The sequence below is a fragment of the Trichogramma pretiosum genome, unplaced genomic scaffold (genome assembly GCF_000599845.2).
Source record: "Trichogramma pretiosum strain Unisexual culture from Peru unplaced genomic scaffold, Tpre_2.0 scaffold14, whole genome shotgun sequence".
Lineage (NCBI taxonomy): Eukaryota > Metazoa > Arthropoda > Insecta > Hymenoptera > Trichogrammatidae > Trichogramma > Trichogramma pretiosum.
This window is the reverse complement of record NW_019641706.1, coordinates 2,164,512-2,178,109: the sequence shown is the minus strand read 5'-3', so window position 1 is coordinate 2,178,109 and position 13,598 is coordinate 2,164,512. Positions and strand designations below refer to the sequence as shown.

Genomic DNA, 13,598 nt, shown 5'->3' with positions numbered 1-13,598 from the left:
GGCGTCGATCGATTTCGCGGGCGTAGTAAACACACACAAGACCTAATACAACATTCATTTGTTTATGTATAAAAACTAGAGTATTTATTTTTTCTTTTCTCTCCTTAATTAATTTATATAATTTTGTTACATCAAGGATCGTATAATTTAGACAAGGTGCTCTTCTCACTCTCAGGTACAGGGCTCGGGGCCTATGGTTATATTTTTTTTTTTTACACTCGGGTGCTGAGTTTAATTTGATTTTCAGCGGTTTGCTTGAGCTTGGTAAGTTTATTCTTTAATGGATAGACGTTTGTGCCGATCCACTCTTCCAAGGTTGAATTGTAGTATATCAGGTCCATTTGTACTTTCATGTAGTTTTCTAGAGCTGACAGTTCTAGTAACATACTGCAAAAAAGTTTGAAAGTTAGACAACAATTTGGAGTTTATTATCAAGACATATAGGTATCAACTTACTCCGTGAGAGCTGTGACTAGGCTTGTTATTTGCATGGGGTTAGTGTAATTATTTGCTACTTGCCAAGGATTCATCCATGTTAATATTCTGTAAGAAATAAAGAAGAGTTAGTTAAATTTACAAAAATAATATAAAAATGTTAGTACTTACTGTTCACTATTTACAAGGCCGTGAAATTTCGTTTTATAATTCAAGTACCATTCAATACCCACTGCTACTTGCCAACCAGGATATTGCAGATTGCTTGGTATAGGAATGGGTCTTGGTTGTGGAGTGATTAACAGTGGGAATTCTATGTAACCCAAATCTTTTGCTACTTGAACGTGTGTTTGCTCGTTATAGCCATGTAACCAGGTTTTCAAACATAAGGCTAGAGAGGGAATACTGGTGGGGAAGAGTTCACAGAGAGTTGCATAATGGTCATATCTGAAAAGATAAAAAGTTTTATTTCATGCTGATTGAAATTTTTAACGATAGCAGATAAATTATTCAACTGACCTTGACCAGCCTGTAAAAGCTATTCCTTTGAATTCGATGATTTTGTTGACATTCATACTGAGTTCTTCAAGCCATCGCTCATGATTACTCAGGTGATGTGTGATTGTAGGAATGTGTTGACAAGAGCCAGTAGCCCCTTTAAAAGCTGTTGCTCCCCATACATTTAGAAATACTGAACCAAATCGATCCCATAAGTCTGGTGGCAAGCCAAAAGTTTCTCTGCTGTTATAGTGCCATATCATTGGTTCAACATACTTTCCTATGTAGTACTCTGTTAAAATTGGAAATTATTATTCATAAATGATTCTCATTGATGATTTTATTTTTTATTAAAAATATTACCATTCATTACGCTTGCATCCACAGACCTGAGCATATCGTCCCACATGATAATTTTAAGGTGTGGATAAGTTTCTTTGATAAAATGTAGTACAGCCATTACGTGCTCTAAAAACAAGCCTGCTTTCCCGTGCTTTCCGGTACTAATTCTCTTGCTGCATGCTGCACACATACCCATATGCCAAACTTCATCTGCTCCAATATGCAAGTACTGAATATCCGGATGAAAGGTGACAATTTGCTTTATGAGCATTTTTACCAAGGGCAAAGCTCCTGGATTCGAGGGGCACATGGAACTGGGGAATGTTGGGACTTCTCTCAGTGATCTCCATTCTTCATGTTTCAAAACAAACTAAAAAGTAAATTTTATTGGAATAAAAAAGAATGGAATTTTTACTATTTATAAGTTCATTTTTCTCAAACCGACTTCCATATGTCCAAACGTCTGCACTAAAGGTATGACGGCCAATCCAGAATCACCTGCCAATTGTAAAATTTGCCGAGCCTCCTGTGCCGAGTAGCCGCTCGAGTAGGCATCCGGTCCGTTGCTGCCGATCGCCGCAAGCTCTCGCGTGTACGGAAACGTGTCCTCCCATTCCAGCAAGAGGCCAGTTGCGCCCCAAGCTCGCAGCAGCGGGAATAGCTACGATCGAAGAACAATTATATGAAGCTTTGTTAGTTTCGTTGAAACGCGAGATGATTAAAAAAGTTCGTAAAGAATAGGGACAAAAGTAGGAAACGGACAGGCGCGCGCGCGCGAGCTCGAATTACGACGCGTATAATACGTCCGAAAGACGTATATTAAAAATGCGCGTTATATTCGCAGCAGTAAGTAAGGACGTACCTTTTCGTAATAGCTCACTCGAAGCGGGGCGCCCTTCAAATCGATGTGCACCAGCCTGGAAATTCATGAAATTATCGTTTATAAATACTCGTGCTCGTTGCATGTAGCTGGACGAGAGATCGAGACTCCGAATTTCAGCATTTACGATCAATCGTACCCAGAATCGGATGCTCCCAAACTTGTTGGTTAGAAATTGCATTGTTTACCTGTGCGAGCCAGACGTCAAAGCATCCATTTTTCCCCTCTCTAGGCCCTGTTGTTGTCACACAGCTCAGCAGTAGCAGGAATATACACACGTGCGTGTATATACCTATATAGATGTATGGACGCGTCTGTATACACGTATAGGATGCCGCGAAATGTATATAAGCTACATCACAGCCATAATCCACAACATTATGCTTAGTGCGTTTCCGTCGCGTCGCGAATGCTACAAACGCGCTCGGGCGACTGACGAGCATTTGCGATGCATTTTGCAGCGAAGGCTGCTGTTACTCTGCTTGCAGCCAGTGGGGTACAACGTATACAATTACATGCTGTGATTGTGTGTGTGTATGCATGTATACAGGTGCAGCAGCACCAAACCCCCGAACCAACCCGCGCGTGACGCACACTGACATATGTATATAATACGTATATACCAGTATCGTTGACAGCACCGACGCGCACATGTACACGCTACACACATGTGTCACGTACACACACGCGTACTACTACTCCGATGTAAGCAGAGTAGTGATGAGAGAGAGTGAGACGGCTGCACTGCTGGCACAAGTTCAACGTACCTATATATGCTGGCTACGTCGTGTTAGTATTATGTATATATATATCGCGTGCATGTATATATGCCGGTATGGCTGCTGCTATACATGCGTACTAGACGTGCGTGCGCACGTGGTTATATTCGCAATTTCGCTGCTGGCATTTAAAAAAGTCACTCGTGTGTGTACAGTAGCGACATTTCGTGAAGCATCAATGTTTATCGAATTGGGAATTTCTGATGTTACTTTTCAGGCGGACTTTGGGATTTTTGGAAAATGATTCATCAAGAAGAGTTGTTTCTTTATTTTCACTTAAGTTTTTTTGTTTCTTTTATTATAATGGTGTTTTTTTTTTCTTTTAAATTATACAAAATTATACTATCCCATGTGTGCACTACTGGTTTTCACAAATGAGTAATTTTTTTTTTATCATCGATATCAAGTCGAGTACACTTGAGTTTTCGTCTATATCCCAGACATGCACCCATTGGTTTACAAACAAGGTTTTCTTTTCTTTTTTCGTTCGATGCCAATTCGTGTGCATTATTTTGGTTTACAAATGAGGAAGTTTTTGTTCACCGTTACAAGGTCTCGAACACTTGGGTTCTATCTATGTCCCTTGTGTGCACTATTGGTTTACAAATTGAATGCTTAGAGACTACTTTTTTTTACAGCCGGTATAGTTTTTTTTTGTCTTCATCGTTGTTTAAAGCTAAATGTTTCATTAAACAAAACCTGTACAAGTTTAATTGCTGTTGGTATAGAACAAAGGTATCGTAACCTTATTTTAGCTAGCTACTTACACATGTTGTATACTTTTTTTTTCTCACTAATAGAAAGAAACTATGAAACTTTCGTACTAGTAAATTTTGAGAATATTTACATTGAGAATTCTGTCGACTCTAAGATCTAAAGCTAATCCTATCAAGTCTTTGTCAGTTGCATAGCCTGAAAAACAAAAAAATTTCCAGGCAATATGAGTTTGAACGACAGTCAAACCTTTTAAAATAATGCTTTTTTTGTATAGGACACATTACATAAGCAGGGTAGCTTATAATTTGTGATATTTACAAAATGCTTGCGAGTGGGTGAATTATCGTTTTTTGGCCCTACTCGTCCTTCTAAGCCTTTGTCAGTAATTCACCACAGGCTGACTTTTCTTTCAAGAATGATTGGTACGTCCATACTCCAAGAACTGTTTGTGATAGAACAGAAGGTACGCCTCGCTATTCAGTACGTCGTCTATCTTGGCCTTTGTAATCGAGTGGTCGTCGCACTTGTACCAGTCGTCCTTCCTTTGCCGAATGAAGGACGTGTAGTGGCCGGTCTCGAGCGAGCCCTCGTGGTTTATGACCGCGAAGAGGGAGTACGTATTGAACTCATCGCCGGGCAAGTGCTCCGAAACGGTGGCGTTTCTTCGCTTCGACATGAACGGCGTCATGTCGAGGGCCATCGGGAAGCTGATAAAGGAGTTGATCTTCTTGTCCTGCACGCTCGAGTGCTCGAAACGCTTCAAGTGGAAGCTGGCGACGATGGGCAGCTGCTTCATCGTCAGCTGCTTGGTGCTCTCCTGGTAAGTCTGGCAGCGGCTGCACTTGATTTTGGCGCTGCTGCCGAGATGCTCGGCCCTCGTGAAGCGCTCCAGGCAGTCCTCGAGCGACTTGGGCGCCTCGTTGCCAGCGCCCGTGGTGGGCCCCAGGTCAAGCGATATGTCCCAGAAGGGATCGACGGTCGTGGAGACCCCGTGACAGGATTGACACACGACGTCGCTTTTCAGGCAGCCGGTAAAGATCTGATCGATGATGCAGCCGCAGTGATCGGGCTGGTCGATGATGACGGGCGCCAGCGTTTTCGGCGTGTACATCTCGCAGTGCCGATGCAGCACGTCGAGCGTGGCTATGAAGAACTCGTGGGCGTCCTGCTGCTCGTAGCCGGCCAGGTGGCGCGCGTGCGTCCAGATCATGTGCAGCATCTTGTGCAGTATCAGCGGGGTCTTCTGGCCCGAGTAGAACTGCTGAAAGAGCGAGGCGACCTCGCAGACGAGGCACTTCTTCGGGTCGGGGCACTTGTGCTTGTCCGCGAGGAAGAAGTCGCGCAGCAGAGGCGTGTGCACGAGCGCCTGCATGATGCAGTTCATGAAGCACGTGCTGCCGAGATTGATGAGGCCGCGCAAGCCGATCGTCGAGTTCTTCTCGATGCGTACGCGCCGAGGATGCTGGGTGAGCAGCGAGACCTCGTCCGAGCTCGCGTCCCACGGCCTGTAGAACTCGGAGAAATTGATGAATTTCGCCTTGAGGCTGAGATTCTCGTTGGCGATCTTGAGCAGCTCGTGATCGTAGACGTAGTCGCCGCACTGGAAGCACAGCACGTTGCCGTAGCACAGGTCGATCGAGAGGCAGTGGTTCTTGGTCTTGGCGTGCTCGTGTATGTGGCGATTCGTGTGGCAGCCGAAGAAGATGCAGTGCAGACAGGCGTGCGGCCGGCCCTTCTGCAGGTTGCACTCGTGGCATTTGCTGCTCAGTACCTGTGTCGTAAGAAAGCGAAAAAAGCATGAGCATAAAAAATCAATGTCATCGATATCATTTTGCACTGTTATAGGCGTGTATGTGTATAGATGTGTGAGTATGGATGGATGTGTGTATATGTTAGTGAGGAGGCATGCGCGAATCGTAGTAGTACAGCAGAATCATCGTGTTATATATGCATGCACAGCAGCACACAGAGAGAATATATAAGTCAGGTTCGCGATGAGAGGCGCGTGTGTGGAACGGAACGAGGCAAAGAGAGAAAGAAAGAGAGAGAGAAAGAGTGAGACTGGAGCCACGCTCGCTCTCGTATTATACGTAGCCCAGGCGCATAATAAACATATATACAAAGGCAATTCGAGCCATGTTTTGGTTTTGTGCTCCGCGCCTGGACACTATGCTGCGCTTATTCATTACTAGAAAGAGAAAGAAACCTGACGTATTTTTCCTGCGTTTCTAGAAAAAAAAAAATAAACATTCATGCCGACGCTCGGGGGGGAAAAATCATGTGTGTGCATCCGAGCGAGAAAGAAAGATAGAGATAGATATAGAAACGATGAAACGCATTATGAGAAAAAAAGAGAAAACGACTTACGACTCTTTCCTCCTCGGCCTGACGTACGCCCGCAACGAAGTACGCGTGTATGTACTTGTAGGGCTCGATACCCCTGGCCGACTTGAAATTGTTCAGGTGTATGCAGCCGTTGGGGTTGGGGCTCTGGCCGAACTTGATGGACACTCGCCTCGCTGGAGTCGTCGCTGTCGCCGTTGCCGCTGCCCCCGTCGTGTTCGTATTCGTCGTCGTGGATGATGTGGTCGTTGCCGCCGCAGCGACAACCTGATTACTGTTGTTGTTATTATTGTTATTGTTGTTGTTGTTGTTGTTGTTGGTGGCCTGGTTAGGGTCCACTAGATTGGCTGTGACCGTCGCCTCGGAGGAGGAGCCGACGATTTTGGGCTTCTTGGCGTTGCTCTTGAGCAAAGAACGACCACTGGCCTGCGTCGTTGACGTCGTACTGTTGCTGTCGTCGTCCTCGGTCTCGTCGCGTTGACGCACGACTTTCTTCGAGTTCGGAATCATCTCCGCTGCCATGTTTTTCGCAAACTAGTAGTGCTGCAGCCAGGCACACTAGGCTAGGTTATCACTCACGCGCGAAAACGTATAAGTATATATCTGCGTGTGTCTATCACGTTGTGTCTGTTTTCACGGTTTACGTACGGCGATGCGTACGTACGTAAGAAAAACGAAAAGATAAATTAAATATAAAAACAAAGCACAAGCACCGCACTCGATGTGTTTGTCCTTGCTCTTTTATGTACACACACACTCGCTGAACGTTGCACTTGTGTACGTACTCTGTATATGTTGTAGTATACGTATATGTGTGTGCGCGCTACGACGAGTGTTTTGTGTATATATAATACTACCTATACGGATACGTTAGGTACCGATGAAAGACTGCAGAACCGAGAGAAGGAACAGGAAGAACCAGATACACTACAATACTGCTACTGCTGATTTTTCGGAAGTCTTGATCTTACTTTTTCACACTGGCACATACACACATACACATGTGCACTCCACTATGAGGCAGCAGCAGCAGCAAGCAGCACGACCGGGTGACGCGAGGTCGGCGCTACTACACGCTACGCACGCTGTTGTGCACGTCGACGTCTCTCGTTCGTTATCTCTTCGTCTCGTTGTCTTGATGCGTGTTTGACACAAGAGAGCTGCTGTCCGTCCGCCCGTACGTCCGTCGTTGTTGTTTTTTTTTTTTTTTGGCTTTTAATAACAACAGTCGAATCAAACGAGGGCACACACCAACCACACGACGACGATGATCCGCACGAAACGAAACACGGAGTCTTCTCGGTAACTGTTGCGAGAGAGATGCACACGCGCGTTATATATATTTTTACTCAATATATAGGTATATACACAAGGTGCGAGCGTGTATCGCATATATCTATGTATATGCCGTTCTTTCGCCTATGTCTTCGGTGTGAGTGTGCAGTATCCGCACTAAATGTGTAGTCAGCTGGCCTCAGTCAGCTTACTACTACTTCGCCGGTGAAACTCTCTCCTCGAGGCGCTGAAGAGAGAGAGAGAGAGAGAGAGAGAGAGAGAGAGCGAGAGAGTGAGCGCGAGGTGGTGGGGAGAGCCCACAGCAGTATGGAACGTTTTACTACGACGATGCACATAAGCACGCGGCGCCGTATTTTGAAGCACACACATCGACTGTTGCTCGAAAAGTTTTTGAAAGGAAGAAAAGTGACGTGGTTGAATCCTGTAAATTTTGAGATCCGAATGAACGTCTCTTAGGTTCGAATGAATCAGTACTGACACGAGCTAGTACAACTTTTTTTCGGTGTATATCGATGTTCGTTTTTTACAATATTTTGAAGTTAAATGTGTTTCTGTTTAAACGAATTAAACATATTTATGTATTTCTAATGAACTCTCTTCGTTATTGAGCGAAACAAATTAATTTAATTCAGTGAAAAATAGCATACTTTTTAATTCTAATTCAACGAATCTGCAGCTAGTAAGCACAACTCGTCGATTGAAAAAGCAGAGCACGAGCAACTGTTGCTCGTGCAGATAACTACTGTATCGACGTTCGAAAACACTGTCTCGCACACGCAGACGCCTCCCGCCGGCACATGCAGCTTTAATCTCTGACTGGTTACAACCATGTGTTTATTAAATTTACGACAGTACAGCTACAACTTTCGTATTTGCAGAGAACGTGGGTCTAGCAATGCTATGCCCACAATTCAACTCTCACCAACAATACAAAATAGATAACAAAGCTTCCATATTTACAGCAGAATCATTAGCAATTCTCATGGCTATAGGGTACATTCTATCCAATAACATCAAAGAAGCTGCTATCTACACAGACTCTCTGAGCGCTTTGACAGCCATTGACAACTACTTCCCTATAAAAAAACAGACACCTTTTACATTATCCTGGATGTTATATCTCTACTCTTCCTAGCTAAGAACAAGGGCATAAACATCAGGCTAATGTGGATCCCAGCGCATGTCAAAATAACATACAATCAAGCAGTTGACACATTGGCAAAGGAAGCAGCTGATACAGGAACAAAACTGATATTTGACTTGCACCACACAGACCTGAATGAAGAAATTACAAAAATAATCAACCAAGAAAACAAACAGCAACTTCTTAACGAAACCACATTTAAAGGTATTCACTTCTTCATAAATTACTACAAAGATACTAAAAATAAGCCATGGTTCGCCAAATCAAGGTATGATAGATATCACATCACCAAAATCAATAGATTGAGAGCCAACCACCACTCACTAGCAGAAAGCCTGCACAGGAAAAATATAGTAGACTCACAGAACTGTCAATGTGAATTTGAAATCCAAGACATTGACCATATCCTTTTTGAGTGCCCTCTATACTCAACGGAAAGAAGAAGTTTTAAAGCCCAGCTAAAAAACTACACGATAAAAAATTCCACTACCGAAATCAATTCAACCACACAAATCCTTAAAGCTCCAAACAATCCCAAAAAATAAAAATAAAAATAAAAAAAAAAAAAATTCCCGTATAAAGAACAAACAAACACATATAAATCAATAAATTAATAAATATAATTATTAATTAAATAATAATAAATATAATAAAATAAAAAACTTGGTCCTTTCAAGCTTTCTCAACACTATAGGGCACAGTTAATCGCCTTGTAGCCTTCAATAAATACCAACAGTTGTCCATATAGTAGGACACTGTTCTCACACTTGCACAGTGGCAGTTCAGACTTCGGAGGCGCTGTACAGCGTTCACAAGGCCAAAGAAAAAAGAAGAAGAAGAAGAACTTTCGTATTGTATAGAGGTCCGTCTGCTGTTGTGAAACAGTTAACGGAGATCGGTATATAAATGATCAATCCAAAACCAAGGGCTACACAGCTAGTCTACATTACGGAATGTGGCATCCACGTGATAAAGAAAAATACATAACTTCAGAAGATTCTACTTGTAGAATATGGGACATGGACAGACTCACACGTCATAAGGGACTTATAAGGTGTAAAAATGAGAGAGGTTTAAAAACTGTACCTACAGCCTGCTCTTACGATAGATATGGCACAGTTATTGCGCTTGGATGTACAGATGGATCCATTCAAATGTGGGACACTCGCCAAGCATTTGTAAAACCGTCGTTTATCAACAAAACTGCACATGGAGAAAACCTAGTAATATCGAGCTTACATTATTCGTATAATCCACTGTTCACTGCGTCCAATCTTAATTCGAGATATGAATGTACCAATTGTATGTTCAGTCCCGATGACTCCATGGTTGTAACTAGCGTGTTATTAGCCAGAGGACAAACCGCCGGAAAAGTATTGTTTGACGATACGAAAACGTTCGATCGGGTTCACGAAATAGAAGTCACCGATTCGCACGTGATCAAAACTCTTTGGCACCCGAAGCTGAACCAAATCTTCGTTGGCTGCGGAAACGGTGTGATCATGACTTATTACGACATCGACAAGAGTTTGAGGGGAGCCAAATCTTGTGCTGCGAAGCAAAAGTACAGGAAAAAGAATGTGGAAATTAAGTCGAGTCAGCAAATCATCAATCCACACGCTTTGCCACTGTTCAGGGAGGACAGACCCAAGTCTGCCCACAAGCAAATGGAAAAGGATCGGCAGGATCCGTTGAAACCGTACAGGCCCGATCTGCCGATCACCTCGGGTCAAGGTGGAAGAGTCGCCACCTCGGGCTCTACTCTCAGCTCGTACGTCGTACGTAATCTTGGTTTTAGTAAAAGAGTCGAGGACGATCAAAATCCACGTGATGCCATTCTCAAGTACGCCAAAGTAGCGGAGGAAGAGCCCTATTTTGTTATACCGGCGTACGAAAAAAACCAACCTCAGCCGATATTCTAGGAAGTGGGCGAGGACGACGACGATGAACCGTTGCATAAAAAGCCAAAAACGAGCTAGATATAGCTCGGAGGAGTACTTTTTATAAATATCTTTTAGATAAATGGATCTTTAGTTTTCTAGTCAAGAAAACTATTTGTGAATAAATGTTGTAACCTCGTCCAAATCACAGCCTTCTTTAGAATATGCATTATAAATGTATGTTAAAAAGTCTTTTTATAGGTGCCACAAAGAATTGCGATTATTATTAACTTTTTAATCTTCTTGCTTTTTTTCTACATCAAATTTTAAGCATAATTTGAGTATGCATTTTTAATCTTTACTCTTTTACACATTCATTCCCATTAAATAAATATTAAATTTAGTTTCTAAAATTAGGCGGTCATTGTAATTATTTTCTTTTCCGATGGAAATTTTTTTTTTCAAAGTCGAATCGATGGATATGGTTAATAATAATTCCGCATATATCCAGTCGAGCACTGTTACAACCGCTACGTAATACGCGCGTAACGAACCGAGGCTCGCATAGCATTCGAGATATATATATTCGAATGCTTTCCCGAATTATCGCGCGTGATTTTCACGAGAGGGTAAAGCTTGCGTGCGTTGATCTTGCCGGCCGAATGTCGCGCTTTTTATAGCCGCGGGTCTCCGCGTGTACGACGCTGTATACCTTTTACGTATAACACGTATACTCTCGAGCTGACAACATGCCGATTTATTATACAAGTATCTCTCGACACAATGGATGATAAATTTTCACCTCGAGATCGACGATCGGCGACGATGTCTCGATCATCGCGTCTTCTTTTTTTTATATTATTATGATATCGTAACGAATTTCTTTTTCATTTCCCAATGTTATACGCCGATTCGAAAAACTGTGTACCAGTGCATATTATCGTCGAGCGATCATTGCGATCGTTGCGATCGTGTTTCCGGCGTTCTCAAGAAAGAAAGAGAGAGAAATAGTGACAGCACCCACGCTCCTATATTTATAATACAAGTATTTAATTTTATGCCCGAGTCTATCTTTATTCTTCTCTTATACGCGTGTATAGTATATAAATACGAGAAAGATGACGCAACATTAACAAAACAATCGGCCTCGAGCGCCGAGCTATATCGACTCATCGAGCAGCAGCAGCAGCAGCAGCAGCGCAAAATGTGTGACGAACGCGAAAATAATAACATAATTTTCGAAGGAAAAAATCGGCACGATTCGTGTGTGCTTCGTGATAATAACGATGATATAAAAAAAGAAGTAAGTTAACGACGAGTATCCACCGTGGATAATAGTCGTGCAGTCGTGGTGCGCCGCGCGTGTATAACGGCGTATCATATACATACAGAAACTGCAGCAGCATGTCTTATAATAAACTGCAAGCGACATAGAGAGAGAGAGAGAGAGAGAGAGAGAGAGAGAGAGAGAGAGAGAGAGAGAGAGAGAGAGAGATGGAAAAGACACGCGAAAACAATAAGTCAACGCGCGCGACGCTCTCCGCGTGGCCCTAACGTTTTATTGCACGTAGTATATATATTTATAAAAGCCGCGTAGAGCCGAACGTCGCAGAGAAAGCAGAGGAGAGACGAATAGAAGAAAATAGAGAAAGAGAGAAGATCCTATATAGCTCGGCAGAGCTTCAAGAGCTGTAGTGTGTCTCAAGAGATAGAAAACCCAACGACGATGACGACGATGACTTTAGCGCGAGGCGGCCAAACTGGGACGATAGATATACTTATATACTTACACAAGCGCGTGTGCGAGGCATAATATAAGCTTTCGCGCGAATAGGCCGGAGCAAGACCGCTTAGGGAACGATTTTCTCTTTCCCTTACATACTATAGACGCTGCTGCTGCTGCTGCTGCCGACGTTGAAGTCCAAGTCGTGGTGGACGCTCTGCAGCGTCGTGTAACACCGAGAGAGAAAAAGGCTATTATATGCGGGCATCGTGAGTAGTAATCTGCCAGACTCTCGGTGGCCGGCTTTTGTTTGTTTACTTAGAAATGTATATAGGATGTTACTGTATTAGGCAGTCGATGGATTATATACTGCACTGCGGAGCTTTCGATGTATGCAGGAGAAATGTTTATCATCCCCGCGTAGCCAAGGTTAAAATAAAAATACGAGACCTATATATTTTTTATAGCTGGAAAGCTCTTCAATTGCTCTGTTTAAATTGCACTGAAACGTAGTTAACGTAATGAAGAATTAGTTCAAACAAAAAAGCAATTTTACATTCGCTTCGAATTTCACGTGATAATGTAAAGACCAAAAGTGAAAAACTTTTCAGCATTCATCGACCTCGCCAATAAGAATCTCGAGTGAAGCTTTTTATAATTCTGTGTGACTCCTTTTCATGCAAAAATCATCGTTCGTAATAATATCGACGCGCGGATGGCGAATCACTGCACAGTCTTGGCCTTTCAATTCACTCCAGAACGATGATAAGTACTGGGGCGCTTGCGGATCGTTCGACTATTATTATATTATTATATCTATATCTGTGTATGCACAGACGGACGCGGCACGCGATCTCGAGCTTCTTTCTCTGCGCGCGCGAGCTTCTCGTCCGAATTTTTTTTTCTCCTCTTTTCTTTTTCTTGCCTTTTATATCGATTGCCCGGATTGTGCGAGTAAGGGTGTGTGAGTGTGTGTGTGTGTATGCAAGAGCCATTTCCAGGTACCCAAGGGGCAATAATACATATCCTAGATAACGTGTCTATCGATTTTTTGGCGTGCGCGCCGTAACGGCAGGAATAAAACTCAAGCTTTATATAGGTAGACGAAACTCGAGCTGCAGCACAATAGGAGCACACGTATGTGCGCTTTAAATTAAAACTATAATAATTTTCAAGTGCTTTTGTGTATGTGTATGTGTGTGTGTGTGTGTGTGTGTGTGTGTGTGTGTGTGTGTGTGTGTGTGTGTGTTATGCTGCAAATAGGAGAAAGCAGGTCGTCGCTACCGGCGGCGTAGGCGCGCGGGATCTTCGAACGAGATTAGATGCCTAGACGCCCGAGCGGCATGCAGTTGAGGTTCAAGCAGCATACACACAAAACTCTTATATATGGGCGAGTTTCGAGTGGAATTTTATCGGTACGAATAAAAAGTAAAATTGTGAATGGTAGAGCTTCGTAAAAAATTTTATGGAAACGTGCTTACCTCATACCTTTGAGCACCTAAAAATTTAATTAACTTTTTTTATCTAACATTTCTATCTGCCTGTAAATGTTAATATTTCT

At 42.9% G+C, this 13,598-nt stretch overlaps 3 protein-coding genes across 3 annotated transcripts; 1 reads left to right on the top strand and 2 right to left on the bottom strand.

Moving 5' to 3' along the window:
• Positions 1-189: 189 nt before the first annotated feature.
• Positions 190-2,645, bottom strand: LOC106657116 (hexosaminidase D-like). The gene is made up of 8 exons (XM_014378430.2): positions 2,344-2,645; positions 2,138-2,192; positions 1,721-1,936; positions 1,297-1,645; positions 955-1,225; positions 607-882; positions 457-543; positions 190-387 (listed from the first exon to the last, which is right to left on the bottom strand). Exons 1-8 carry the CDS (start codon positions 2,370-2,372, stop codon positions 213-215), a joined length of 1,458 nt encoding a protein of 485 aa, XP_014233916.1. The 5' UTR covers positions 2,373-2,645; the 3' UTR covers positions 190-212.
• Positions 2,646-3,207: 562 nt separating this feature from the next.
• On the bottom strand, positions 3,208-7,524 carry LOC106656927 (ubiquitin carboxyl-terminal hydrolase 22). The gene is made up of 2 exons (XM_014378121.2): positions 6,019-7,524; positions 3,208-5,422 (listed from the first exon to the last, which is right to left on the bottom strand). Exons 1-2 carry the CDS (start codon positions 6,514-6,516, stop codon positions 4,061-4,063), a joined length of 1,860 nt encoding a protein of 619 aa, XP_014233607.1. The 5' UTR covers positions 6,517-7,524; the 3' UTR covers positions 3,208-4,060.
• LOC106656844 (gastrulation defective protein 1 homolog) lies at positions 7,010-10,356 on the top strand. The gene is made up of 4 exons (XM_023463013.1): positions 7,010-7,103; positions 8,169-8,336; positions 8,426-8,787; positions 9,295-10,356. The coding sequence occupies exons 1-4, from the start codon at positions 7,010-7,012 to the stop codon at positions 10,354-10,356; spliced, it is 1,686 nt and encodes a 561-aa protein (XP_023318781.1).
• Positions 10,357-13,598: the final 3,242 nt, after the last annotated feature.